Raw genomic sequence first — 26,750 nt, forward strand, 5'->3', positions numbered from 1 at the left:
TGGGTGTCTCTCACGGACTGGGTGCCTCTCATGGACTGGGTGTCACTCACGGACTGGGTGTCACTGTGAGGACTGGGTGTCACTCTCGGACTGGGTGCCACTCTCGGGCTGGGTGCCACTCTTGGACTGGGTGTCACTCTCGGACTGGGTGTCTCTCTCGGGCTGGGTGCCACTCTCGGACTGGGTGCCACTCTCGGACTGGGTGCCAGTCTCGGACTGGGTGTCTCTCTCGGACTGGGTGTCTCTCTCGGACTGGGTGTCACTCTCGGACTGGGTGCCACTCTCGGACTGGGTGTCACTCTCGGACTGGGTGTCACTCTCGGACTGGGTGTCTCTCTCGGACTGGGTGTCTCTCTCGGACTGGGTGTCACTCTCGGACTGGGTGTCTCTCTCGGACTGGGTGCCACTCTCGGACTGGGTGTCTCTCTCGGACTGGGTGCCACTCTCGGACTGGGTGTCACTCTCGGACTGGGTGTCTCTCTCGGGTTGGGTGCCACTCTCGGACTGGGTGTCTCTCCCGGACTGGGTGTCCCTCTCGGACTGGGTGCCACTCTCGGACTGGGTGTCACTCTCGGACTGGGTGTCACTCTCGGACTGGGTGTCACTCCCGGTCTGGGACATGAGCTGAAATGTGCTGATGTTATGTAGGGCCGGTGCTGCCCCCTGGTGGAAGTGAGAGACATCCACACGGAGACGTGGAAACGACTCCACAAATCCTTCAATTTAAAACGATTGGTGAAATGTTTCGACTGTGGAACCTGTCGTACTGCAACTTTGATCATTTTATATCAGAAATCCCAGTGAAGATACCATTTGCTGTATATTTTGGGGCAATATTGACATTTGTAACCTTCAGATTTAAAGCTGATTCTTTATCAAACCTCCAGATTGTGTGTGAACGGGAGCAATATTGTCACAGTCACAGATGTGGAATGTTTACAGCACGGAAAGGGGCCCTTCGGCCCATCATGTCTGTGCAAGCCATCAAGACCCTATCTACTCCAATCCCATTTTCCAGCATTTGGGTAGTTGGTGAAACGCTCCAGACCGGACAGCTTCCTGGTGAATCTCCTCCCGTCCACCCCGTCCGTACCCCCCACCTCCACATGTAGCTGCCGCTACATCTCAAACCCATCCCACTGTCCGCCTGCTCAGAAACCTCCCTGAGTAATGGGGGGTGGACGTGACACCAGTGACTGGCCTCGAACCCCTCCCTTGCTAACTGGTCAGATCTGCTGCTGAATGTTTCGGTGATTCCCACTCTCGCACTCGGTGTTTCTGGCCAATCACAGTCCTCCCCAATGCGGAGACAGCGGGATTCTGGGCTCCCGCTGCAGAGAATCAAATGAAAAAAATGCAAATCGCTTATTGTCACGAGTAGGCTTCAATGAAGTTACTGTGAAAGGCCCCTAGTTGCCACATTCCGGCGCCTGCTCGGGGAGGCCGGTACGGGAATTGAACCGTGCTGCTGGCCTGCTTTAAAAGCCAGCGATTTAGCCCAGTGAGCTAAACCAGCCCCACCCGCTGAGCACCCACCTCTCTGTCCTCGCAGGCACCGGTCCCGGGGTGGAACCCGCAGCGGAGAATCCGGGAGGCCCCCCCGTGTTTGCGAGTCGCTCTCTCTGCTCTCTATCTCGTTAACAAAATGTTTGTGAATGTTTTGCAGGTTCCGAGATTTACGCAGAAATACCAGATACACCGAAATCGGCAGGTATGTGTTTGTGTAACGATCAAAATAGACACAATAGCTATTCTGCAGCGAAACACAGCAGCCATTTTCAGCACAGCAACATCCCATAACCTGCAATGCTGTAAATGAGCAGATAATCTATTCTGGTGTCATTGCTCGTCAGAGAATACATCGGAATAATTCTCCTACACATCAAATTCAGGCCACGGATATTTTGTATCAACTCAAGAGGTTAGAACGCAAGCTTCATTTAACATTGGATTTAACAGCAGGTAACCCAATCACAAGTACTGACCCTCTGACGGTGCGGCACTCCCTCAGTACTGACCCTCTGACAGTGCAGCACTCCCTCAGTACTGACCCTCTGACAGTGCGGCACTCCCTCAGTACTGACCCTCTGACAGTGCGGCACTCCCTCAGTACTGACCCTCTGACAGTGCGGCACTCCCTCAGTACTGACCCTCTGATAGTGCGGCACTCCCTCAGTACTGACCCTCTGACAGTGCAGCACTCCCTCAGTACTGACCCTCTGACAGTGCAGCACTCCCTCAGTACTGACCCTCTGACAGTGCAGCACTCCCTCAGTACTGACCCTCTGACAGTGCGGCACTCCCTCAGTACTGACCCTCTGACAGTGCGGCACTCCCTCAGTACTGACCCTCTGACAGTGCGGCGCTCCCTAAGTACTGACCCTCTGACAGTGCGGCACTCCCTCAGTACTGACCCTCTGACAGTGCAGCCCACCCTCAGTACTGACCCTCTGACCGTGCGGCGCTCCCTCAGTACTGACCCTCTGACAGTACAGCACTCCCTCAGTACTGACCCTCTGACAGTACAGCACTCCCTCAGTACTGACCCTCTGACAGTGCAGCACTCCCTCAGTACTGACCCTCTGACAGTGCGGCACTCCCTCAGTACTGACCCTCTGACAGTGCAGCACTCCCTCAGTACTGACCCTCTGACAGTGCAGCACTCCCTCAGTACTGACCCTCTGACAGTGCAGCACTCCCTCAGTACTGACCCTCTGACAGTGCGGCACTCCCTCAGTACTGACCCTCTGACAGTGCAGCACTCCCTCAGTACTGACCCTCTGACAGTGCGGCGCTCCCTAAGTACTGACCCTCTGACAGTGCGGCACTCCCTCAGTACTGACCCTCTGACAGTGCAGCACTCCCTCAGTACTGACCCTCTGACAGTGCAGCTCCCTCAGTACTGACCCTCTGACAGTGCGGCACTCCCTCAGTACTGACCCTCTGACAGTGCGGCACTCCCTCAGTACTGACCCTCTGACAGTGCAGCCCACCCTCAGTACTGACCCTCTGACCGTGCGGCGCTCCCTCAGTACTGACCCTCTGACAGTACAGCACTCCCTCAGTACTGACCCTCTGACAGTACAGCACTCCCTCAGTACTGACCCTCTGACAGTGCGGCACTCCCTCAGTACTGACTCTCTGACAGTGCAGCACTCCCTCAGTACTGACCCTCTGACAGTGCAACATTCACTCTGACAGTGCAACATTCCCTCAGTACTGACCCTCTGACCGTGCGGCACAGTTGTGAGCGGAGCTTTTGCGTGAACTTTGGGGAATTCACCATCTTCACCCAGGAATAATAATAATCTTTATTGTCAAAGTAGGCTGACATTAACACTGCAATGAAGTTACTGTGAAAATCCCCGAGTCGCCACATTCCAGCGCCTGTTCGGGTACACAGAGGGAGAATTCAGAATGTCCAATTCATCTAACAGCATGTCTTTGAGGACCTGTGGGAGGAAACCGGAGCACCCGGAGGAAACCCACGCAGACACGGGCAGGATGTGCAGATCTGCACAGACAGTGACCCAAGCCGGGAATCGATCCTGGGTCCCTCAGAGCTGTGAAGCACCAGTGCTAACCACTGTGTTACCGTGCCGCCCAACATCTCTTCATGACGCCTGCACCACGTGTTTACGCATTCAGAGTGTGGAACCTCTATTTGTTTATCTCTTTGTGGCAACAACTTAAATGTAACAATTTCTCTTTATTTTTACTACAGTTCCCAAAAAATCGATTTCACGAGAAAATGTTGTCCTGGGCAGGATTTTAGGAGAAGGATTCTTTGGCATGGTTTATGAAGGAGTTTACAAAACAGCCGTGAGTTATTAAAAACATTTTTGATTCTGATTCTGCATAATACCGTTTACCTCAGTTAAACATCTTCCAAATTCACCTGTGCTGATGCTGAATGCCGTCTGCATGGAACGGTGTCTGAAACTGGCTCCTTCTCCGAGCTAATGATGTGGTCGGGCGATGGGCGGAGTTGACAAACAGGGAGAATTTTGTGTCCTTCCTCGTGTGGGAGGGTCCAGCAGATCAACGGTCTGAGAATTCTTACAATCTGAGGCGGGTTAAGAAATGGTGCATTGAGGTTCCGACAGCCATGTCTCTCCATGTCTCTCTGGACACAGTGGGCGGGTTTTACAACGGCATCAACAGGTCCCTAGAAGCAGCGATTCCGAGCCGTACCCGGCCCCCGGTGATTCTCCGGCCCCACGTGGGCTGAGAGATTCCCACCCCCCCTTGTCCATTGATGCAGCTGTGATGAATGAGGTCAGTTTCTGCAACAACTTTCACCTTTTCTCAGAACAAGCTGTTTGGTTGCAAAGCTTCCAGCCTCTCTCCTGCGTCAGAGGAATCTGAGGAATCAGGGGAGGAATCCTCCGAAGCCCCACAGGGTCGGAGAATCGCCCGGGGCCGGCATAAATCCCGTCTAGGGAATAGAAATATTCCACTGACTGTTACAGTAACATCTGCAGGAAGAAATGCTTTTTTGATAAATCAATGCAAATAAAGCTGAGGAAAGACACTGTGCTCAGGCCCATCAGCGTCATTATTTGAAATAAACATGTTTAATACCCCGATGTCTCTCTCCCCTGAGTGACAGCTCTTTCTGGCTGATCAGATTCCACAAACCATTTTTATTCCAATTGTGAATCCGGTCATTTTTAGGGTTTGACCCAAATGTGTGTTCAAAACAAGGAGAAAACACGAGGTCACATTTGTGTTGTCAGTAACTGTTTGCATGTTTAACATTTTTAATAAAGCCTTTAGGAAAATACATTGGGCGTGAGTCCCTGTTTCTGAGCCAAAGTGTTGACGTGGGGGCAGGATTTGTCAAATTTCACAACAACAAAACTGACGCCGAACCTGGATCGATTCAGCGACTGTGGAGGGGCAGCACCGGCACCACGTGGAACATAATCGATTCCAGTGAGAAACGGTGCAGGATTAGCCAGGACCATGATTGACACTCGGGAGGCTGACAAGCTGCAGCCGCACACACACATTACATTCCCCACGCACACTCATCCCAGCCGCACACACACATTACACTCCCCACACACACTCATCCCAGCCACACACACACATTACACTCCCCACACACACTCATCCCAGCCACATACACACATTACACTCCCCACACACACTCATCCCAGCCGCACACACACATTACACTCCCCACACACACTCATCCCAGCCACACACACACATTACACTCCCCACACACACTCATCCCAGCCGCACACACACATTACACACCCCACACACACTCATCCCAGCCGCACACACACATTACACTCCCCACACACACTCATCCCAGCCGCACACACACATTACACTTCCCACACACACTCATCCCAGCCGCACACACACATTACACTCCCCACACACACTCATCCCAGCCGCACATACACATTACACTCCCCACACACACTCATCCCAGCCGCACACACACATTACACTCCCCACACACACTCATCCCAACCGCACACACATTACACTCCCACACACTCATCCCAGCCGCACACACACATTACACTCCCCACACACACTCATCCCAGCCGCACACACACATTACACTCTCCACACACACTCATCCCAGCCGCACACACATTACACTCCCCACACACACTCATCCCAGCCGCACACACACATTACACTCCCCACACACACTCATCCCAGCCGCACACACACATTATACTCCCCACACACACTCATCCCAGCCTCACACACACATTACACTCCCCACACACACTCATCCCAGCCTCACACACACATTACACTCCCCACACACACTCATCCCAGCCGCACACACACATTACACTCCCCACACACACTCATCCCAGCCGCACACACACATTACACTCCCCACACACACTCATCCCAGCCACACACACACACTACACTCCCCACACACACTCATCCCAGCCGCACATACACATTACACTCCCCACACACACTCATCCCAGCCGCACACACACATTACACTCCCCACACACACTCATCCCAGCCACACACACACATTACACTCCCCACACACACTCATCCCAGCCGCACACACACATTACACTCCCCACACACACTCATCCCAGCCACACACACACATTACACTCCCCACACACACTCATCCCAGCCACACACACACATTACACTCCCCACACACACTCATCCCAGCCGCACATACACATTACACTCCCCACACACACTCATCCCAGCCGCACGCACACATTACACTCCCCACACACACTCATCCCAGCCGCACATATACATTACACTCCTCACACACACTCATCCCAGCCGCACACACACATTACACTCCCCTCACACACTCATCCCAGCCGCACACACACATTACACTCCCCACACACACTCATCCGAGCCGCACACACACATTACACTCCCCACACACACTCATCCCAGCCGCACACACACATTACACTCCCCACACACACTCATCCCAGCCGCACACACACGTTACACTCCCCACACACACTCATCCCAGCCGCACATACACATTACACTCCCCACACACACTCATCCCAGCGGCACACGCACATTACCCTCCCCACACACACTCATCCCAGCAACACACACATTACCCTCCCCACACACTCTCATCCCAGCTACACATACACATTACACTCACCACACACACTCATCCCAGCCGCACACACACATTACACTCCCCACACACACTCATCCCAGCCGCACATACACATTACACTCCCCACACACACTCATCCCAGCCGCACACACACATTACACTCCCCACACACACTCATCCCAGCCACACACACACATTACACTCCCCACACACACTCATCCCAGCCGCACATACACATTACACTCCCCACACACACTCATCCCAGCCACACACACACATTACACTCCCCACACACGCTCATCCCAGCCGCACATGCACATTACACTCCCCACACACACTCATCCCAGCCGCACACACACATTTCACTCCCCACACACACTCATCCCAGCCTCACACACACATTACACTCCCCACACACACTCATCCCAGCCGCACACACACATTACACTCCCCACACACACTCATCCCAGCCGCACACACACATTACACTCCCCACACACACTCATCCCAGCCTCACACACATTACACTCCCCACACACACTCATCCCAGCCGCACACACACATTACACTCCCCACACACACTCATCCCAGCCGCACACACACAGTACACTCCCCACACACACTCATCCCAGCCACACACACACATTACACTCCCCACACACACTCATCCCAGCCACACACACATATTACACTCTGCACACACACTCATCCCAGCCGCACACACACATTACACTCCCCACACACACTCATCCCAGCCCTACACACACATTACACTCCCCACACACACTCATCCCAGCCACACACACACATTGCACTCCCCACACACACTCATCCCAGCCGCACACACACATTACACTCCCCATACACACTCATCCCAGCCCTACACACACATTACACTCCCCACACACACTCATCCCAGCCGCACACACACATTACACTCCCCACACACACTCATCCCAGCCACACACACATTACACTCCCCACACACACTTATCCCTGCCGCACACACACATTACACTCCCCACACACACTCATCCCAGCCATACACATGCATTACACTCCCCACACACACTCATCCCAGCTGCACACACACATTACACTCCCCACACACACTCATCCCAGCCGCACATACACATTACACTCCCCACACACACTCATCCCAGCCACACACACACATTACACTCCCCACACACACTCATCCCAGCCGCACACGCACATTACACTCCCCACACACACTCATCCCAGTCGCACACACATTACACTCCCCACACACACTCATCCCAGCCGCACATACACATTACACTCCCCACACACACTCATCCCAGCCGCACACACACATTACACTCCCCACACACACTCATCCCAGCCGCACACACACATTTCACTCCCCACACACACTCATCCCAGCCGCACACACACAGTACACTCCCCACACACACTCATCCCAGCCACACACACACATTACACTCCCCACACACACTCATCCCAGCCACACACACATATTACACTCCCCATACACACTCATCCCAGCCCTACACACACATTACACTCCCCACACACACTCATCCCAGCCGCACACACACATTACACTCCCCACACACACTCATCCCAGCCACACACACATTACACTCCCCACACACACTTATCCCTGCCGCACACACACATTACACTCCCCACACACACTCATCCCAGCCATACACATACATTACACTCCCCACACACACTCATCCCAGCTGCACACACACATTACACTCCCCACACACACTCATCCCAGCCGCACACACACATTACACTCCCCACACACACTCATCCCAGCCTCACACACATTACACTCCCCACACACACTCATCCCAGCCGCACACACACATTACACTCCCCACACACACTCATCCCAGCCGCACACACACAGTACACTCCCCACACACACTCATCCCAGCCGCATACACACATTACACTCCCCACACTCACTCATCCCAGCCGCACACACACATTACACTCCCCCCACACACTCATCCCAGCCCCACACACACATTACACTCCCCACACACACTCATCCCAACCGCACACACACATTACACTCCCCACACACACTCATCCCAGCCGCACACACACGTTACACTCCAAACACACACACTCATCCCAGCCACACACACATTACACTCTCCACACACATTCATCCCAGCCGCACACACACATTACACTCCCCACACACACTCATCCCAGCCGCACACACACATTACACTCTCCACACACATTCATCCCAGCCGCACACACACATTACACTCCCCACACACACTCACCCCAGCCGCACACACACATTACACTCCCCACACACACTCATCCCAGCCGCACGCACACGTTACACTCCCCACACACTCATCCCAGCCGCACACACATTACACTCCCCCACACACTGATCCCAGACACACACACACATTACACTCCAAACACACACACTCATCCCAGCCACACACACATTACACTCCCCGCACACACTCATCCCACCGCACACACACATTACACTCCCCGCACACACTCACCCCAGCCGCACACACACATTACACTCCCCGCACACACTCATCCCACCGCACATACACATTACACTCCCCACACACACTCATCCCACCGCACATACACATTACACTCCCCACACACACTCACCCCAGCCGCACACACACATTACACTCCCCGCACACACTCATCCCACCGCACATACACATTACACTCCCCACACACACTCATCCCAGCCGCACATACACATTACACTCCCCACACACACTCATACCAGCCGCACACACACATTACACTCCTCACACACACTCATCCCAGCCCCACACACATTACACTCCCCACACACACTCATCCCAGCCCCACACACACATTACACTCCCCACACACACTCATCCCAGCCGCACACACACATTACACTCCCCACACACACTCATCCCAGCCGCACACACACATTACACTCCCCACACACACTCATCCCAGCCGCACACACACATTACACTTCCCACACACACTCATCCCAGCCGCACACACACACATTACACTCCCCACACACATTCATCTCAGACAACAAGATGACACTGGTTGTACTGGAGCGTGTCCACACAGCTGATGGGTCGGCTGGGGCCAGAGGGCACCTAGGGGGTTCTCTGGGGGAGGGACCTCTACATCCCCTGACCCTAAGTTCACAGTGGGCTGTTAGCTGCATGGCTGCCTTGCCGGCTGCAGCAATGGTGTTCCGTGCCCGTCCACCCCGACCCCACAGCCCACCTCCTGGCCACCTCCCGCTCCTCCCCCCGGCCCTGGCAGAAGCCCCCGGCCAGAGGCACAATTGTCAGCAAACTATGGTGATGTTGGACACCTTCCGCCCCCACGCCCCTCTCCCTTAGCAGCTACGACGTGGTCTAACGATTTTTAAAAGCACAAGTGAACCACGTCATTGGGAATTCGGCCCATCGGAGGTGGAGTTTGCAGAGGTCCTGGAGAATACCGGGTCAGACATACTAATGATATGCAAACGGTGTTTCCTGTACGTGTGTTACGGAATGCTTTGGCGCCGCTGTCCAGGTGGCGGAGAATTGCAATTTGACGTCAAATCGGCGGCCGCTGCGATGTTCGCATCGGAACCTATTCCCCGCCCAATCGTGTTTCGCGATTTTGTTGTCAGCTAACGGAAAATCCTGCCCATGGTGTCCGTTCTTTGTCAAAGCATTAAACATTTAAATATTACAGATTGAAAGTATTCAGAAACTTTCACAATCAAATCTTTCTCTCAGTTCTCGTCTATCGTTGTGTCCACAGAGAGGACAACAGATTGCTGTCGCCGTGAAGACCTGTAAAGCAGAAACCACATTCGAAGTCAAGGAGAAATTCTTGGAAGAAGGAAGTAAGAGTTGTTTACCAATAATTTGTAAAGATGAAAGGAACTGCAATCCTGGCTCTTGCTGAGATTACACACCATTTTACTCTGCTGCTTCAAATTGATTATTCACCAATACATGGGCAGCACGGTAGCACAGTCGATAGCACAATTGCTTCACAGCTCCAGGGTCCCAGGTTCAATTCCGGCCTGGGTCACTGTCTGTGAGGAGTCTGCACGTCCTCCCCATGTCTGCGTGGATTTCCTCCGGGTGCTCCGGTTTCCTCCCACAGTCCAAAGATGTGCAGGTTAGGTGGATTGGCCATGATAAATTGCCCTTAGTGTCCAAAATTGCCCTTAGTGTTGGGTGGGGAACCTGGGTTATGGGGATAGGGTGGAGGTGTTGACCTTGGGTAGGGTGCTCTTTCCAAGAGCCGGTGCAGACTCGATGGGCCAAGTGGCCTCCTTCTGCACTGTAAATTCTAATACTGTCCAAACTCCACAATAATCCCATTGATTATTCACCAATACTGACCATATTTAATCATAATCTCATTGATTATTCACCAATACTGTCCAAATTTAACAATAATCCCATTGATTATTCACCAATATTGACCATATTTAACCATAATCTCATTGATTATTCCCCAATACTGTCCAAACTCCACAATAATCCCATTGATTATTCACCATTACTGTCCATATTTAACAATAATCCCATTGATTATTCACCAATACTGTCCAGATTTAACAATAATACCATTGATTATTCACCAATACTGTCCAAATTTAACAATAATCCCATTGATTATTCACCAATACTGTCCATATTTAACAATAATCCCATTGATTATACACCAATAATGTCCAAACTCCACAATAATCCCATTGATTATTCACCAATACTGTCCAAATTTAACAATAATCCCATTGATTATTCACCATTAATGAATAGAGCAGCACGGTAGCATGGTGGTTAGCATAAATGCTTCACAGCTCCAGGGTCCCAGGTTCGATTCCCGGCTGGGTCACTGTCTGTGCGGAGTCTGTATGTCCTCCCCGTGTGTGCGTGTGTTTCCTCCGGGTGCTCCGGTTTCCTCCCACAGTCCAAAGATGTGCGGGTTAGGTGGATTGGCCATGCTAAATTGCCCGTAGTGTCCTAAAAGTAAGGTGGGGGGGGTTGTTGGGTTACGGGTATAGGGTGGATATGTGGGTTTGAGTAGGGTGATCATTGCTCGGCACAACATTGAGGGCCGAAGGGCCTGTTCTGTGCTGTACTGTTCTATGTTCTACCAATACTGTCCTTATTTAACAATAATCTCATTGATTATTCACCAATACTGTCCAAACTCCACAATAATCCCATTGATTATTCACCAATACTGTCCAAATTTAACAATAATACCATTGATTATTCACCAATACTTTTCAATATCCACAATAATCCCATTTATTATTCACCAATACTGTCCAAATTTAACAATAATCCCATTGATTATTCACCAATACTGTCCATATTTAACAATAATCTCATTGATTATTCACCAATACTGTCCATATTTAACAATAATCTCATTGATTATTCACCAATACTGTCCATATTTAACAATAATCCCATTGATTAATTACCAATACTGTCCAAACTTCACAATAATCCCATTGATTATTCACCAATACTGTCCAATCTCCACAATAATCCCATTGATTAATTACCAATACAGTCCAAACTTCACAATAATCCCATTGATTAATTACCAATACTGTCCAAACTTCACAATAATGCCATTGATTATTCACCAATACTGTCCAAATTTAACAATAACCCATTGATTATTCACCAATACTGTCCAATCTCCACAATAATCCCATTGATTAATTACCAATACAGTCCAAACTTCACAATAATCCCATTGATTATTCACCAATACTGTCCAAATTTAACAATAATCCCATTTATTATTCACCAATACTGTCCACATTCAACAATAATCCCATTGATTATTCACCAATACTGTCCAAATTTAACAATAATCCCATTTATTATTCACCAATACAGTCCAAATTTAACAATAACCCATTGATTATTCACCAATACTGTCCAATCTCCACAATAATCCCATTGATTAATTACCAATACAGTCCAAACTTCACAATAATCCCATTGATTATTCACCAATATGTCCACATTCAACAATAATCCCATTGATTATTCACCAATACTGTCCAAATTTAACAATAACCCATTGATTATTCACCAATACTGTCCAATCTCCACAATAATCCCATTGATTAATTACCAATACAGTCCAAACTTCACAATATTCCCATTGTTTATTCACCAATACTGACCATATTTAACCATAATCTCATTGATTATTCACCAATACTGTCCAAACGCCACAATAATCCCATTGATTATTCACCAATACAGTCCAAATTTAACAATAACCCATTGATTATTCACCAATACTGTCCAATCTCCACAATAATCCCATTGATTAATTACCAATACAGTCCAAACTTCACAATAATCCCATTGATTATTCACCAATATGTCCACATTCAACAATAATCCCATTGATTATTCACCAATACTGTCCAAATTTAACAATAACCCATTGATTATTCACCAATACTGTCCAATCTCCACAATAATCCCATTGATTAATTACCAATACAGTCCAAACTTCACAATATTCCCATTGTTTATTCACCAATACTGACCATATTTAACCATAATCTCATTGATTATTCACCAATACTGTCCAAACGCCACAATAATCCCATTGATTATTCACCAATACTGTCCAAATTTAACAATAATCCCATTGTTTATTCACCAATACTGACCATATTTAACCATAATCTCATTGATTATTCACCAATACTGTCCAAATTTAACAATAATACCATTGATTATTTCTCAATACTGTCCAAACTCCACAATAACCCCATTGATTATTCACCAATACTGTCCAAATTTAACAATAATCCCATTGATTATTTATCAATACTGTCCAAACTCCACAATAACCCCATTGATTATTTACCAATACTGTCCAAATTCCACACTAATCCACTATCTCCCTCACTCTGTCTCCCTCTCTTTCTGCCTCTCTCTCTCTCTGTCTCTCTCTCTTCCTGCCTACCTCTCTTTCTGTCTATCTCTCTCTTTCTGTCTCTCTCTGCCTATCTCTCTTACTGTCTATCTCTCTCTTTCTGTCTACCTCTCCCCTTCTGTCTGTCTCTCTATTTCTGTCTATCTTGCTCTTTCTGTCTATCTCTCTCTCTCTCTCTCTCTGTCTATCTCTCTCTCTGTGTCTATCTCTCTCTTTTGTTATGGGAGCGGCGTTTTCAGAACCCCAAAATGTATCATGGAGTTCAACCAACCTCTCCCTTTAATGTATTGTTGCTTTTGAAGCACACGGCTTGTTCTCCAGGTGTGGTATTACAATTATGGACACGTGGGTTTTTAAAACACAAAACAATGTTTATTCCATGAACTCAACTTAACTTTTTAAATAAACATTGAATCACTTAACACCCCTTACTTCAAAGATAATACAACACTAAATAATCCTTTAGTTGTTCCTTTAAATATCCAAAAGACTTAACACCTTTAACCAGAAACACATCGGGTTAAAGACATTACTATTATGAGTTTAAATCACCCAAATGATTCAGAGATAGTCTTTCCTGGCAGAGATCGCAGCAGATCCAGCTCACTGCAAACACAGACACACCCAAGCTCTTTTCCTCAAAACTGAAAACAAAAGCAGAAGTGAGCTCAGCTCAGCTCCTCCCCCCAACCCTCCGACATCACTTCAGTAATATGAGCTGCTCCATTTCTTAAAGGTACATTGCTTAAACATCCATTTCTTAAAGGTCCTCTCACATGACACTTTCTACCTCTCTCTCTTTCTGTTGATAGATCATAGATCATAGAATTTACAGTGCAGAAGGAGGCCATTCATCTCTCACTGCTCTCCATTTGAATGCCTCTCTAACTCTGTGTGTGTGTGTGTCTCTCTCTATCTCTTTATCTATCTGTGTGTGTCACTTTCACTGTCTCTCATTCTGTCTCTCCCACTGTGTCTCACTCTGTCTCTCTCTCTTGCTCTGTCCCTCTTTGTGTCTTTCTCTCTTTTTCATGTGTCAATCCATCGCTCTCTCTATCTCCATCTCTGCCTCTCTCACTATCTCTTTCACTCTCTCTCTGTCTCCCTGTTCTGCTCTCTGTCTCTCTTTCTGCCTCACTCTCTTTCTCGTTACACAGGGCAGAATTCTCCGCTCCCGCGAAAAATCGGGAAGGCCGTCGTGAACTCGGCCGAGTTTCACGACGGCCTCGGAGGCCGCTCCTCTCACCTTATTCACCCCCACCCGGGGGGGGGCGAGGAGCGGCGCTCCGTTATTCTCGGCCGCCGGGCCTTGACGCTTGCATCAAGGCGGCGCGCCACGAATGACGCGACGGCGGTGCCTATGTGACGTCAGCCGTGCATGCGCAGGTTGCCCGGCTCCAACCCGCGCATGCGCGGCTGACGTCACGACGGCTGACGGCTCAAACCCGCGCATGCGCGGTTGCCGTCTTCCCCTCCGCTGCCCCGCAAGATAAGACTTGGCGGCTTGATCTTGCGGGGTGGCGGAGGGGAAAGAGTTTGTCGCTTTGAGACGCCGGCCCGATGATCGGTGGGCACCGAGTACAGCCGTGGTGCTCACTCCCCTCTCTGCCCCCCCACAAGCTTCAAACGACACTTTGGCGCCCATGTTCATTACAGCAGCGACCAGGTGTGGTTGCTGCCGTCGGGAACTGGTCAGGAACGGCAGTCCGCTCGGCCTATCCGGGCCGGAGAATCGTCGGTCGCCGTGAAAAACGCGGGTGGCTCCAGGGGGGCGTGTCGCGAGACGCCCGGCCCTCCCGCGATTCTCCCACCCAGCGTGGGGATCGGAGAATCGCGCCCTCTCTCTCTCCCCGTTCTTACTTGTCGTTTCCACCAAGTTGGTTGTCTTTTGAAAAGACGGCGATTGTGCTGCTGATTTACTTTTCTCGTTCGGGATTTGGCTGTTGTATTTTGCTGACTTTTTCTGCTATTATTTCATATTTCCACCAGTTATTTGTTTTGCTTTGTGTCAGTGCCAATATATGTGATTGATTGTTTCAGTAATAATGAAGCCCCTCGATCATCCACACGTTGTGAAATTGATTGGGATAATTGAGGAGGAGCCATCCTGGCTAATCATGGAACTGTATCCACATGGAGAGGTAAGAGTGGAGGGAGTGCTGCACTGACAGAGGGTCAGTACTGACGGAATGCTGCACTGTCAGAGAGTCAGCACTGAGGGAGTGCTGCACTGTCAGAGGGTCAGTACTGAGGGAGTGCTGCACTGTCAGAGGGTCAGTACTGAGGGAACGCTGCACTGTCAGAGGGTCAGTGCTGAGGGAGTGCTGCACTGTCAGAGGGTCAGTACTGAGGGAGTGCCGCACTGTCAGAGGGTCAGTACTGGGGGAACGCTGCACTGTCAGAGGGTCAGTACTGAGGGAACGCTGCACTGTCAGAGGGTCAGTACTGAGGGAGTGCCACACTGTCAGAGGGTCAGTACTGAGGGAACGCTGCACTGTCAGAGGGTCAGTACTGAGGGAACGCTGCACTGTCAGAGGGTCAGTACTGAGGGAGTGCCACACTGTCAGAGGGTCAGTACTGAGAGAGTGCTGCACTGTCAGAGGGTCAGTGCTGAAGGAGTGCCGCACTGTCAGAGGGTCAGTACTGAGAGAGTGCTGCACTGTCAGAGGGTCAGTACTGAGGGAACGCTGCACTGTCAGAGGGTCAGTACTGAGGGAGTGCCGCACTGACAGAGGGTCAGTACTGAGGGAGTGCTGCACTGTTAGAGGGTCAGTACTGAGGGAGTGCTGCACTGTCAGAGGGTCAGTACTGAGGGAGTGCTGCACTGTCAGAGGGTCAGTACTGAGGGAGTGCTGCACTGTCAGAGGGTCAGTACTGAGGGAGTGCTGCACTGTCAGAGGGTCAGTACTGAGGGAACGCTGCACTGTCAGAGGGTCAGTACTGAGGGAGTGCCGCACTGTCAGAGGGTCAGTACTGAGGGAGTGCTGCACTGTCAGAGGGTCAGTACTCAGGGAGTGCTGCACTTTCAGAGGGTCAGTACTGAGGGAGTGCTGCACTGTCAGAGGGTCAGTACTGAGGGAGTGCTGCACTGTCAGCGGGTCAGTACTGAGGGAGTGCTGTACTATCAGAGGGTCAGTACTGAGGGAATGCTGCACTGTCAGAGGGTCAGTACTGAGGGAGTGCCGCACTGTCAGAGGGTCTGTACTGAGGGAGTGCCGCACTGTCACAGGGTCAGTACTGAGGGAATGCTGCACTGTCAGAGGGTCGGTACTGAGGGAGTGCCGCACTGTCAGAGGGTCAGTACTGAGGGAGCGCTGCACTGTCAGAGGGTCAGTACTGAGGGAGTGCTGCACTGTCAGAGGGTCAGTACTGAGGGAGTGCCGCACTGTCAGAGGGTCAGTACTGAGGGAGTGCCGCACTGTCAGAGGGTCAGTACTGAGGGAGTGCTGCACTATCAGAGGGTCAGTACTGAGGGAGTGCTGCACTGTCACAGGGTCAGTACTGAGGGAGTGCCGCACTGTCAGTGGGTCAGTACTGAGGGAGTGCCGCACTGTCAGAGGGTCAGTACTGAGGGAGCGCTGCACTGTCAGAAGGTCAGTACTGAGGGAGTGCCGCACTGTCAGAGGGTCAGTACTGAGGGAGTGCCGCACTGTCAGAGGGTCAGTACTGAGGGAGTGCTGCACTGTCAGAGGGTCAGTACTGAGGGAGTGCCGCACTGTCAGAGGGTCAGTACTGAGGGAGGGCTGCACTGTCAGAGGGTCAGTACTGAGGGAGTGCCGCACTGTCAGAGGGTCAGTACTGAGGGAGTGCTGCACTGTCAGAGGGTCAGTACTGAGGGAGTGCCGCACTGTCAGAGGGTCAGTACTGAGGGAGTGCCCCACTGTCAGAAGGTCAGTACTTGTGATGGAGATACCTGCTTTTAAATGCGATGTTAAACTGAAGTTTAAACTGGACTTAGATTTCCAGAAGGCATTTGAAAAGGTGCCACATGAAAGGTTATTGCGTAAAATTACAGTTCATGGTCTAGGGGGTAACATATTGGTCTGGATAGAAGATTGGCTAGCTGACAGGAAGTAGCGAGTTAGCAGAAACGGGTCGCCTTCATGTTGGTCGAGTGTGACGGGTGTCACTGCGATCAGCGCTGGCGCCTGAACAGTTTACAATTGATATAAATGACCTGGAAGAGGAGACTGAAGGGATGGGTGTTAAGTTTGCGAATGATTGAAAGATGGGTGGGACAGTAAATTATAAAGAGGGCGTAAGGAGGTGACAAAGGGCCATTGACAGGTTCAGTGAGTGGACAGAACTCTGACAAATCGTTTTTGTTATTGAAAATATTTTTATTGGGCTTTTATCATTTTATGTCACAAATTCACAGTGCCAAATAAGGTCAACACATATATCAACAAAAGACAAGCGACAACTGTAACAATATCCCCCTTAACGGAAATACTCATCTTCAGACCTCACTGTGGCAGACTTGGCCAAAACACATAATTACAGGATGTTGGGTCGGCATTAATTTACCAACAAACTGACCTCTTGTAGTTTTCCTCCCTTCTGCCTCTGCCCCGTGATTCTCTTGGATGCTCCCACTGTGCGTTCGCCCAGGGTCGCTACTCTACTGTCCATGTTTTGGATTTTAGAATTTGTTTATTGTCACATAAGAACATAAGAACTAGGAGCAGGAGTAGGCCGATGGGCCGAGCGGCCGGGCCTTCACGCCTGTTTCAACACGGCAGCAAACACACCTGCACGCTGCCGTCGTGAAACTGGCGCCAGATGCCCGTTTGGGGCATCTGGGGGCCCGATTGGCACAGCAGTACCACGGCCGTGCCAAGGGGGGCCGTGCGTCCATAACGGACACTCTCTTTTCCCTCCGCCGCCCCGCAAGATCAAGCCGCCACCTCTTGCGGGGCGGCTGAGGGAAAAGACGGCAACTGCGCATGCGCGGCTGACGTCATCGGCCGTGTCAGCTGGCGTGACACTTGACGTACGGCCTTGACGACTGTCGTCAAGGCCGCGCCGCTGTGACGCACGGGGCCGCGCTCCTAGCCCCGCCCGGGGGGGAGAATCGGCCCGGAAGTGGGTGTGAAGGCTGCCGAGGGTCACGGCCTGTCCCACGGCAGCCTTTACGATTCTCCGCATTTGCGGAGAATCTCGCCCCATAACCCTTAATCCCTTTATTCTTCAAAAAACTATCTATCTTTACCTTAAAAACATTTAATGAAGGAGCCTCAACTGCTTCACTGGGCAAGGAATTCCATAGATTCACAATCCTTTGGGTGAAGAAGTTCCTCCTAAACTCAGTCCTAAATCTACTTCCCCTTATTTTGAGGCTATGCCCCCTAGTTCTGCTGTCACCCGCCAGTGGAAAACAACCTGCCCGCATCTATCCTATCTATTCCCTTCATAATTTTAAATGTTTCTATAAGATCACCCCGCATCCTTCTCAATTCCTAGTACAGTTCAGTCTCCTCAACCTCTCCTCGTAATCAGCACAGTAGCATAGTGGTTAGCACAATTGCTTCACAGCTCCAAGGTCCCAGGTTTGATTCCCAGCTTGGGTCACTGTCTGTGCGGAGTCTGCACGTTCTCCCCGTGTGTGCGTGAGTTTCCTCCAGGCGCTCCGGTTTCCTCCCACAGTCCAAAGATGTGCAGCATAGGTGGATTGGCCATGATAAATTGCCAATCCAAAATTGCCCTTTGTGTTGGATGGGGTTACTGGGTTACGGGGATAGGGTGGAGGTGTGTCCTTGGGTAGCGTGCTCTTTCCAAGAGCCGGTGCAGACTCGATGGGCCAAATGGCCTCCTTCGGCACTGTAAATTCTATGAACTAATTCTATGAATCCAACCCCTTCAGCTCTGGGATTAACCTAGTGAATCTCCTCTGCACACCCTCCAGCGCCAGTACGTCCTTTCTCAGGTAAGGAGACCAAAACTGAACACAATACTCCAGGTGTGGCCTCACTAACACCTTATACAATTACAGCATAGCCTCCCTAGTCTTAAACTCTGTCCCTCTAGCAATGAAGGACAAAATTCCATTTGCCTTCTTAATCACCTGTTGCACCTGCAAACCAACTTTCTGTGACTCATGCACTAGCACACCCAGGTCTCTCTGCACAGCGGAATGCTTTAATATTTTATCATTTAAATAATAATCCCTTTTGCTGTTATTCCCGCCAACACGGAACCTCACATTTGTCAACATTGTATTCCATCTGCCAGACCCTTGTCCATTCACTTAACCTATCCAAATCCCTCTGCAGACTTCCAGTATCCTCTGCACTTTTCGCTTTACCACTCATCTTAGTCTCATCTGCAAACTTGGACATATTGCCCTTGGTCCCCAACTCCAAATCATCTATGTAAATTGTGAACAATTGTGGGCCCAACACGGATCCCTGAGGGACACCACTAGCTACTGATTGCCAACCAGAGAAACACCCATTTATCCCAACTCTTTGCTTTCTATTAATTAACCAATCCTCTATCCATGCACGTGTACCGAGGTACAGTGAAAAGTACTTTTCTGCGAACAGCTCAGCAGATCATGCAGCACATGAAAGGAAAAGGGAATAAAAGAAAATACATAATAGGGCAACACAAGGTATACAATGTAACTATATAAGCATTGGCATCGGATGAAGCATACAGGGGTGTAGTGTTAATGAGGACAGTCCATAAGAGGGTTGTTTAGGAGTCTGGTGACAGTGGGGAAGAAGCTGTTTTTGAGTCTGTTCATGCGTGTTCTCAGACTGCTGTATCTCCTGCCCGATGGAAGAGTGAGTAAGCCGGGTGGGAGGGATCTTTGATTATGCTGCCCGCTTTCCCCCGGCAGCGGGAGGTGTAGATGGAGTCAATGAAAGGGAGGCAGGTTCGTGTGATGGACTGGGCGGTATTCACGACCCTCGCCATCAGTGTTTCCCTGTCCAGTCTCCACCCCTTGAAGGAGGTGTCCACTCTTGCGGGAGTGAACCTGTGGTTGTTGCAGACGTGAGCTGTGGTGGACATTTAGGTTAGTCTGAAATGCTGCCTCATTTGATTCCATGTTCATGGTACGGCTGCTACCACTGGGCTGGGGTATCTGGCCGGGGTGGGGGGGGGGGGGCGAGGTGGAGGGGGGAGTGTGGTTGTGGTCAGCCTCAGAGGGATGTCGCTGCACAAGAACTCTCCTCCATCCTCACCCACTCTGCTCCCTGTTCCCTGACCCATCTGCGCCCTCTTCCTGCGTGGCTGCCCAGAGGTAGAACTGGAAATTCGGGAGGGTTGGCTCTCCCACATTCCTCCTCCTTTGCAGGACCTCCTGCCTAATCCTCATCTATGTTAAAAAAAGGCCTTGGGGTGTGGATCAGGAGCCTTCTGTACAGGAAGAGGAACCTGGGCAACACCTTCCTCTTGAAGAACTTTGACAAATGGAGCACAATGTGGGGAAATGTAAAATTCTTCATTTTGACAGGAAGAATAAAAAAGAAGCTTATTATCTAAATGGTGAGAGATTGCAGAGCTCTGAGTTACAGAGGGATCTGGGTGTCCTAGTGCATGAATCACAAAATGCTGGTAGTGTACAGACACAGCAAGTAATTAGGAAAATTAATAGAATGTTACTGTTTACTGTGAGGGGGAATTGATTACAAAAGTAGGGAGGTTATGATTCAGTTGTACAGGGCATTGGTGAGACCACATCTGGAGTATTGTGTACAGTGTTGGTCTCCTTATTGAAGGGAAGATGTAAATGTGTTGGAACCAGTTGAGTGAAGGTTTACTAGACTAATCCCAGGAATGAACGGGTTGTCTTATGTGGAAAGGTTGGAGAGGTTGGGTTTGTATCGACTGGCGTTTAGAACAGTGTGGGCGCGATTCTCCGCTCCCACGCCGGGTGGGAGAATTGTGGGAGGGCCGCTCTGGCACCCCCCACCCTCAAAATGCGCCACGCCGCTCAGTGAATCGCGGGCCGCCATATTTTACGGAGACCCGCGATTCTCCGACCCGGATGGGGCGAGCAGCCGGCCGTTCCCGGCCGGTTCACGCTGGCGGAAACCACACCTGGTCGCTGCCGGCGTGAACATGGCGCCAGCAGCTGTTTTGTGGCTTGTGGGGGGCGGAGAGGGGAATGAGCACCAAGGCCGTGCTCGGGAGGGGACTGGCCCGCGATCAGTGCCCACGTATCGTCGGGCCGGCATCTCAACGGGACGCACTCTTTCCCCTCCGCCGCCCAGCATGATCAAGCCGCCACGTCTTGCGGGGCATCGAAGGGGAAGACGGCAACCTGCGCATGGGCGGCTGACGTCATTAGGCGCGCCGTCCGCGTCATTCTTGGCGCGCCGGCCCTTGACGCCAGCGACAAGGTCCCGCAGCCGAGATTCACGGCACGGCCCTCCTAGCCCCCGGGGGGGGGGGGGGGGGGGGAGAATAGGGGGCAAGGAGTGGCCTCCAACGCCGTCGTGAACCTCTCCGGGTTTCACGACGGAGTCGGGCCTTGCGGAGAATTCCGCCCGAAGAGGCAACTTGACCAAAACTTTTAAGTTCTGAGGGGTATTGCCAGGCTGGCTGTGGAGAAGATGTTTCCTCTTGTGGGAGAATCTAGACCTGGGGGTCACTGTTTAAAAATAAGGGAGTAACTCAATTAAAACTGAGATGAGGAGAATTTATTTCACTGAAGGGATGGTGGGTTTGCGGAATTCTTTTCCTGGGAAAGTAGTGAAAACAGAACCTTGAATATTTTTGAAGCCGAGGTGGGTCGATTCTTGGTGAAGAAGGGGGGGAATGGTATCGGGGGGTAGGTGGGATGAAGGGGGAATGGTATCGGGGGGTAGGGGGGGATGAAGGGGGGAATGGTATCGGGGGGTAGGTGGGATGAAGGGGGGAATGGTATCGGGGGGTAGGTGGGATGAAGGGGGGAATGGTATCGGGGGAGGGGGGATGAAGGGGGGAATGGTATCGGGGGGGAGGGGGATGAAGGGGGAATGGTATCGGGGGGGTAGGTGGGATGAAGGGGGGAATGGTATCGGGGGAGGGGGGATGAAGGGGGGAATGGTATCGGGGAGAGGGGGATGAAGGGGGAATGGTATCGGGGAGAGGGGGATGAAGGGGGAATGGTATCGGGGGGTAGGTGGGATGAAGGGGGGAATGGTATCGGGGGAGGGGGGATGAAGGGGGGAATGGTATCGGGGAGAGGGGGATGAAGGGGGAATGGTATTGGGGTAGGTGGGATGAAGGGGGAATGGTATCGGGGAGGGGGATGAAGGGGGAATGGTATCGGGGGAGGGGGGATGAAGGGGGGAATGGTATTGGGGGTAGGTGGGATGAAGGGGGAATGGTATCGGGGAGGGGGATGAAGGGGGGAATGGTATCGGGGGGTAGGTGGGATGAAGGGGGGAATGGTATTGGGGGTAGGTGGGATGAAGGGGGGAATGGTATCGGGGAGGGGGATGAAGGGGGAATGGTATCGGGGGAGGGGGGATGAAGGGGGGAATGGTATTGGGGGGTAGGTGGGATGAAGGGGGGAATGGTATCGGGGAGGGGGATGAAGGGGGAATGGTATCGGGGAGAGGGGATGAAGGGGGGAATGGTATCGGGGGAGGGGGGATGAAGGGGGGAATGGTATCGGGGAGAGGGGGATGAAGGGGGAATGGTATCGGGGGGTAGGTGGGATGAAGGGGGGGAATGGTATCGGGGGGGGTAGGGGGGGATGAAGGGGGGAATGGTATCGGGGGAGGGGGGGATGAAGGGGGAATGGTATCGGGGAGAGGGGGATGAAGGGGGAATGGTATCGGGGGGTAGGTGGGATGAAGGGGGGGAATGGTATCGGGGGTAGGGGGGATGAAGGGGGGAATGGTATCGGGGGGGTAGGTGGGATGAAGGGGGGAATGGTATCGGGGGGTAGGTGGGATGAAGGGGGGGAATGGTATCGGGGGTAGGTGGGATGAAGGGGGGAATGGTATCGGGGAGGGGGGATGAAGGGGGAATGGTATTGGGGGTAGGTGGGATGAAGGGGGAATGGTATCGGGGAGGGGGATGAAGGGGGGAATGGTATCGGGGGAGGTGGGATGAAGGGGGGAATGGTATCGGGGGTAGGTGGGATGAAGGGGGGAATGGTATCGGGGGGTAGGTGGGATGAAGGGGGGAATGGTATCGGGGGGTAGGTGGGATGAAGGGGGGAATGGTATCGGGGGGAGGCGGGATGAAGGGGGGAATGGTATCGGGGGGAGGGGGATGAAGGGGGAATGGTATCGGGGGGAGGGTGATGAAGGGGGAATGGTATTGGGGAGGGGGATGAAGGGGGAATGGTATCGGGGAGAGGTGGGATGAAGGGGGAATGGTATCGGGGAGAGGGGGATGAAGGGGGAATGGTATTGGGGAGAGGGGGATGAAGGGGGGAATGGTATTGGGGGTCGGTGGGATGAAGGTGGAATGGTATCGGGGAGAGGGGGATGAAGGGGGGAATGGTATTGGGGGTAGGTGGGATGAAGGGGGGAATTGTATCGGGGGAGGGGGATGAAGGGGGAATGGTATTGGGGGTAGGTGCGATGAAGGGGGAATGGTATTGGGGGTAGGTGGGATGAAGGGGGGAATGGTATTGGGGGGAGACGGGATGAAGGGAGGAATGGTATCGGGGGAGGGGGATGAAGGGGGAATGGTATTGGGGGTAGGTGCGATGAAGGGGGGAATGGTATTGGGGGGAGACGGGATGAAGGGGGAATGGTATTGGGGGTAGGTGGGATGAAGGGAGGAATGGTTTCGGGGGGAGGTGGATTGAAGGGGGAATGGTATTGGGAGGGTAGGTGGGATGAAGGGGGGAATGGTATTGGGGGGGTAGGTGGGATGAAAGGGGGAATGGTATTGGGGGGGTAGGTGGGATGAAGGGGGAATGGTATTGGGGAGGTGGGATGAAGGGGGAATGGTATCGGGGGGAGGTGGATGAAGGGGGAATGGTATCGGGGGGAGGTGGATTGAAGGGGGAATGGTATCGGGGGGAGGTGGATTGAAGGGGGAATGGTATTGGGGGAGGTGGGATGAAGGGGGAATGGTATTGGGGGAGGTGGGATGAAGGGGGAATGGTATTGGGGGTAGGCAGGATGCTGATTTGTGTTTACTCTCGGGTCGGCCCTGTCTTATTGAATGTGGAGCAGACTCAAGGGGCCCATCCCATGTTTGAATGGCTTTCCCAGACGCCTTCCTGTAATGTCACTGTCACTGCAGTGATCCACATTACACAGCCTCTGATCATCAGCGTAACTCCGATAACATTGTAATATATATACCCCGTTCTCATTGGGTAATAGACATCTGACCCTGAGCAAGTTGGGTTTGTTAAGAGTCTGAAAAGGAGAAAAACTCAAACTGCTCTATCCTCTGCCGTCGTATCTGCCTTTATCCTGAATAGAGGGTGGGATTCTATATTGAGGGCGGGGCCATTGGGGCCGACATGGTTGGCGAACCGCCGGTCAAGCGGCCCCCCACGATTCTCCGGCCCAGATGGGCCGAGCGGCCATAAAAACAAAAACCCGGGTCCCGCCGGCGGCGTTCTAACCTGCTCTGAGCCAGTGGGACCTCGGCGTTGAAGGGTCACGGGGCGGCCTGTGGGGATGAGGGGGGGTTCCGACCCCGGGCGGGGGGGGTGGGGGCTCCGATGGGCAGACCAACCTCTCTGTCTCCTGGCCTCCTTTCTTCCGCGCCAGCCCCTGTACTCCTGCCCCATGCTCCAAGGGAGACACCACGCATGCGCTGAAATCGAGCCAGTGGGACTGCGCATGCGCAGATTCGCGCCGGACGCACTGCGCATGCGCGTATCCACCAGCCTCCATTCCATGGCCGGATCAGCAGCTGGAGCGGTGTGAACCGGTCCAGCGCCGTGCTGGACCCCTGTAGAGACCAGAATTGCTGATCCTGGGCCGTGTTGATGCCATCGCGGTTCTCGACGCCGTTTCCGACGGCGTCAACACTTGGCCTCAGGATCAGAGATTCCCGCCCAGAATCTCAGCTCCTCCTGTTTCTGAGCTGTTTATCTCCTGATCACCTGGATGACCACGATCTCTGTGTGTTTTTATTAATTCAGCTGGAGAGCTACCTGGTAACCAATAAAAGCAATCTGGACGAGCTGACCCTCATTGATTACTGCTGGCAGATTTCCAAAGCGTTGGCCTATCTGGAGGGAGTCAAGGTCGTCCATCGGTAAGTCAAACATTAATAACTACCAGATAACCAGATTAAACCTTCACTGGCTCAACAGGAGGGGTTCAACCGCCATTAGAAAGTTTGGAGTTGCTGATTTATTGAGCTCAAAGAAGCATCAGAATGCGTTTGAGACGCAAGCTCTGTTTCCCTAGCCAGAGACGCTCCCAGACTTGCTGCGTTTATTCAGCATTTTCTGTTTTTTAATTTCAGATTTCCAACACCCAAACATTATTTTGCTTTTCGGTATTGGATTACTCGAGTAGAGATCTGGCATGGACACTGTGAGCGAACCCTACGCTGTAGTCAATCTATGATTCTTTTAAAACCACAAGTAAAGTCCTTCAGGGAAGAGAACCCATCAATCACCATTAAAACGTAGATTGTGCAAATTGTGCAGTTGTGTGGTTTTGGAACAGAGGTGGGCACGCCATTCAAACAGTTGATGGGAGAGAGTGATGCCGAGGGTGATATTGAAACTCTGGAACTCTCTCCCCCAGAATGCTCTGGTTTCTGCAAATCAAAGTACTTTTCACAACTGAGATTGACAGATTGGTGTTGGGTAAGGGATTTGGAAGTGGGTGCCATGGTAACATATGATGGAATTGAATGACAGAATGGGTAGAAGGGGCTGAAGCAGAAGACCTCCACTTGTTTCTCGGGAAGATAGTGAAACAGCCGGGTTTGCTCACAATCCATGAGAGTCCACGGATATTGCCTGTTCCCACCATGCTGAAGGTTTCAACTGGTCAGAGTGGGATTTGAACTCATGTTCTCTGGCTGCTTGTCCAATGGCAAAGTCACAGTGCTGGTGAAATGTACGTGATTATTCAAATCACAGTTTGCTTCTCGGGAAAAGAATACCCTGGCTTTTTGTGAAAATGGATGTTATTTATAGGGGCTGGTTTAGCACAGCGGGCTAAACAGCTGGCTTGTAATGTAGAACAATGCCAGCAGCGTGGGTTCAATT

The 26,750-nt window shown here is 51.6% G+C and overlaps 1 protein-coding gene across 4 annotated transcripts in view; it reads left to right on the top strand.

Moving 5' to 3' along the window:
* Nucleotides 1-26,750, top strand: part of ptk2ba (protein tyrosine kinase 2 beta, a) — a 213,153-nt gene that overhangs the window by 146,827 nt on the left and 39,576 nt on the right. For all 4 annotated transcript variants that reach the window (XM_038817485.1, XM_038817493.1, XM_038817499.1 and 1 more), the window contains exons 14-18: nt 1,667-1,711; nt 3,725-3,822; nt 10,424-10,508; nt 15,644-15,744; nt 25,665-25,780. In XM_038817485.1, the coding sequence (XP_038673413.1) occupies nt 1,667-1,711; nt 3,725-3,822; nt 10,424-10,508; nt 15,644-15,744; nt 25,665-25,780 (445 nt within the window). The remainder of the gene's footprint in view (nt 1-1,666; nt 1,712-3,724; nt 3,823-10,423; nt 10,509-15,643; nt 15,745-25,664; nt 25,781-26,750) is intronic.

This window comes from Scyliorhinus canicula, chromosome 1 (genome assembly GCF_902713615.1).
Source record: "Scyliorhinus canicula chromosome 1, sScyCan1.1, whole genome shotgun sequence".
In the NCBI taxonomy this organism is placed as follows: Eukaryota; Metazoa; Chordata; class Chondrichthyes; order Carcharhiniformes; family Scyliorhinidae; genus Scyliorhinus; species Scyliorhinus canicula.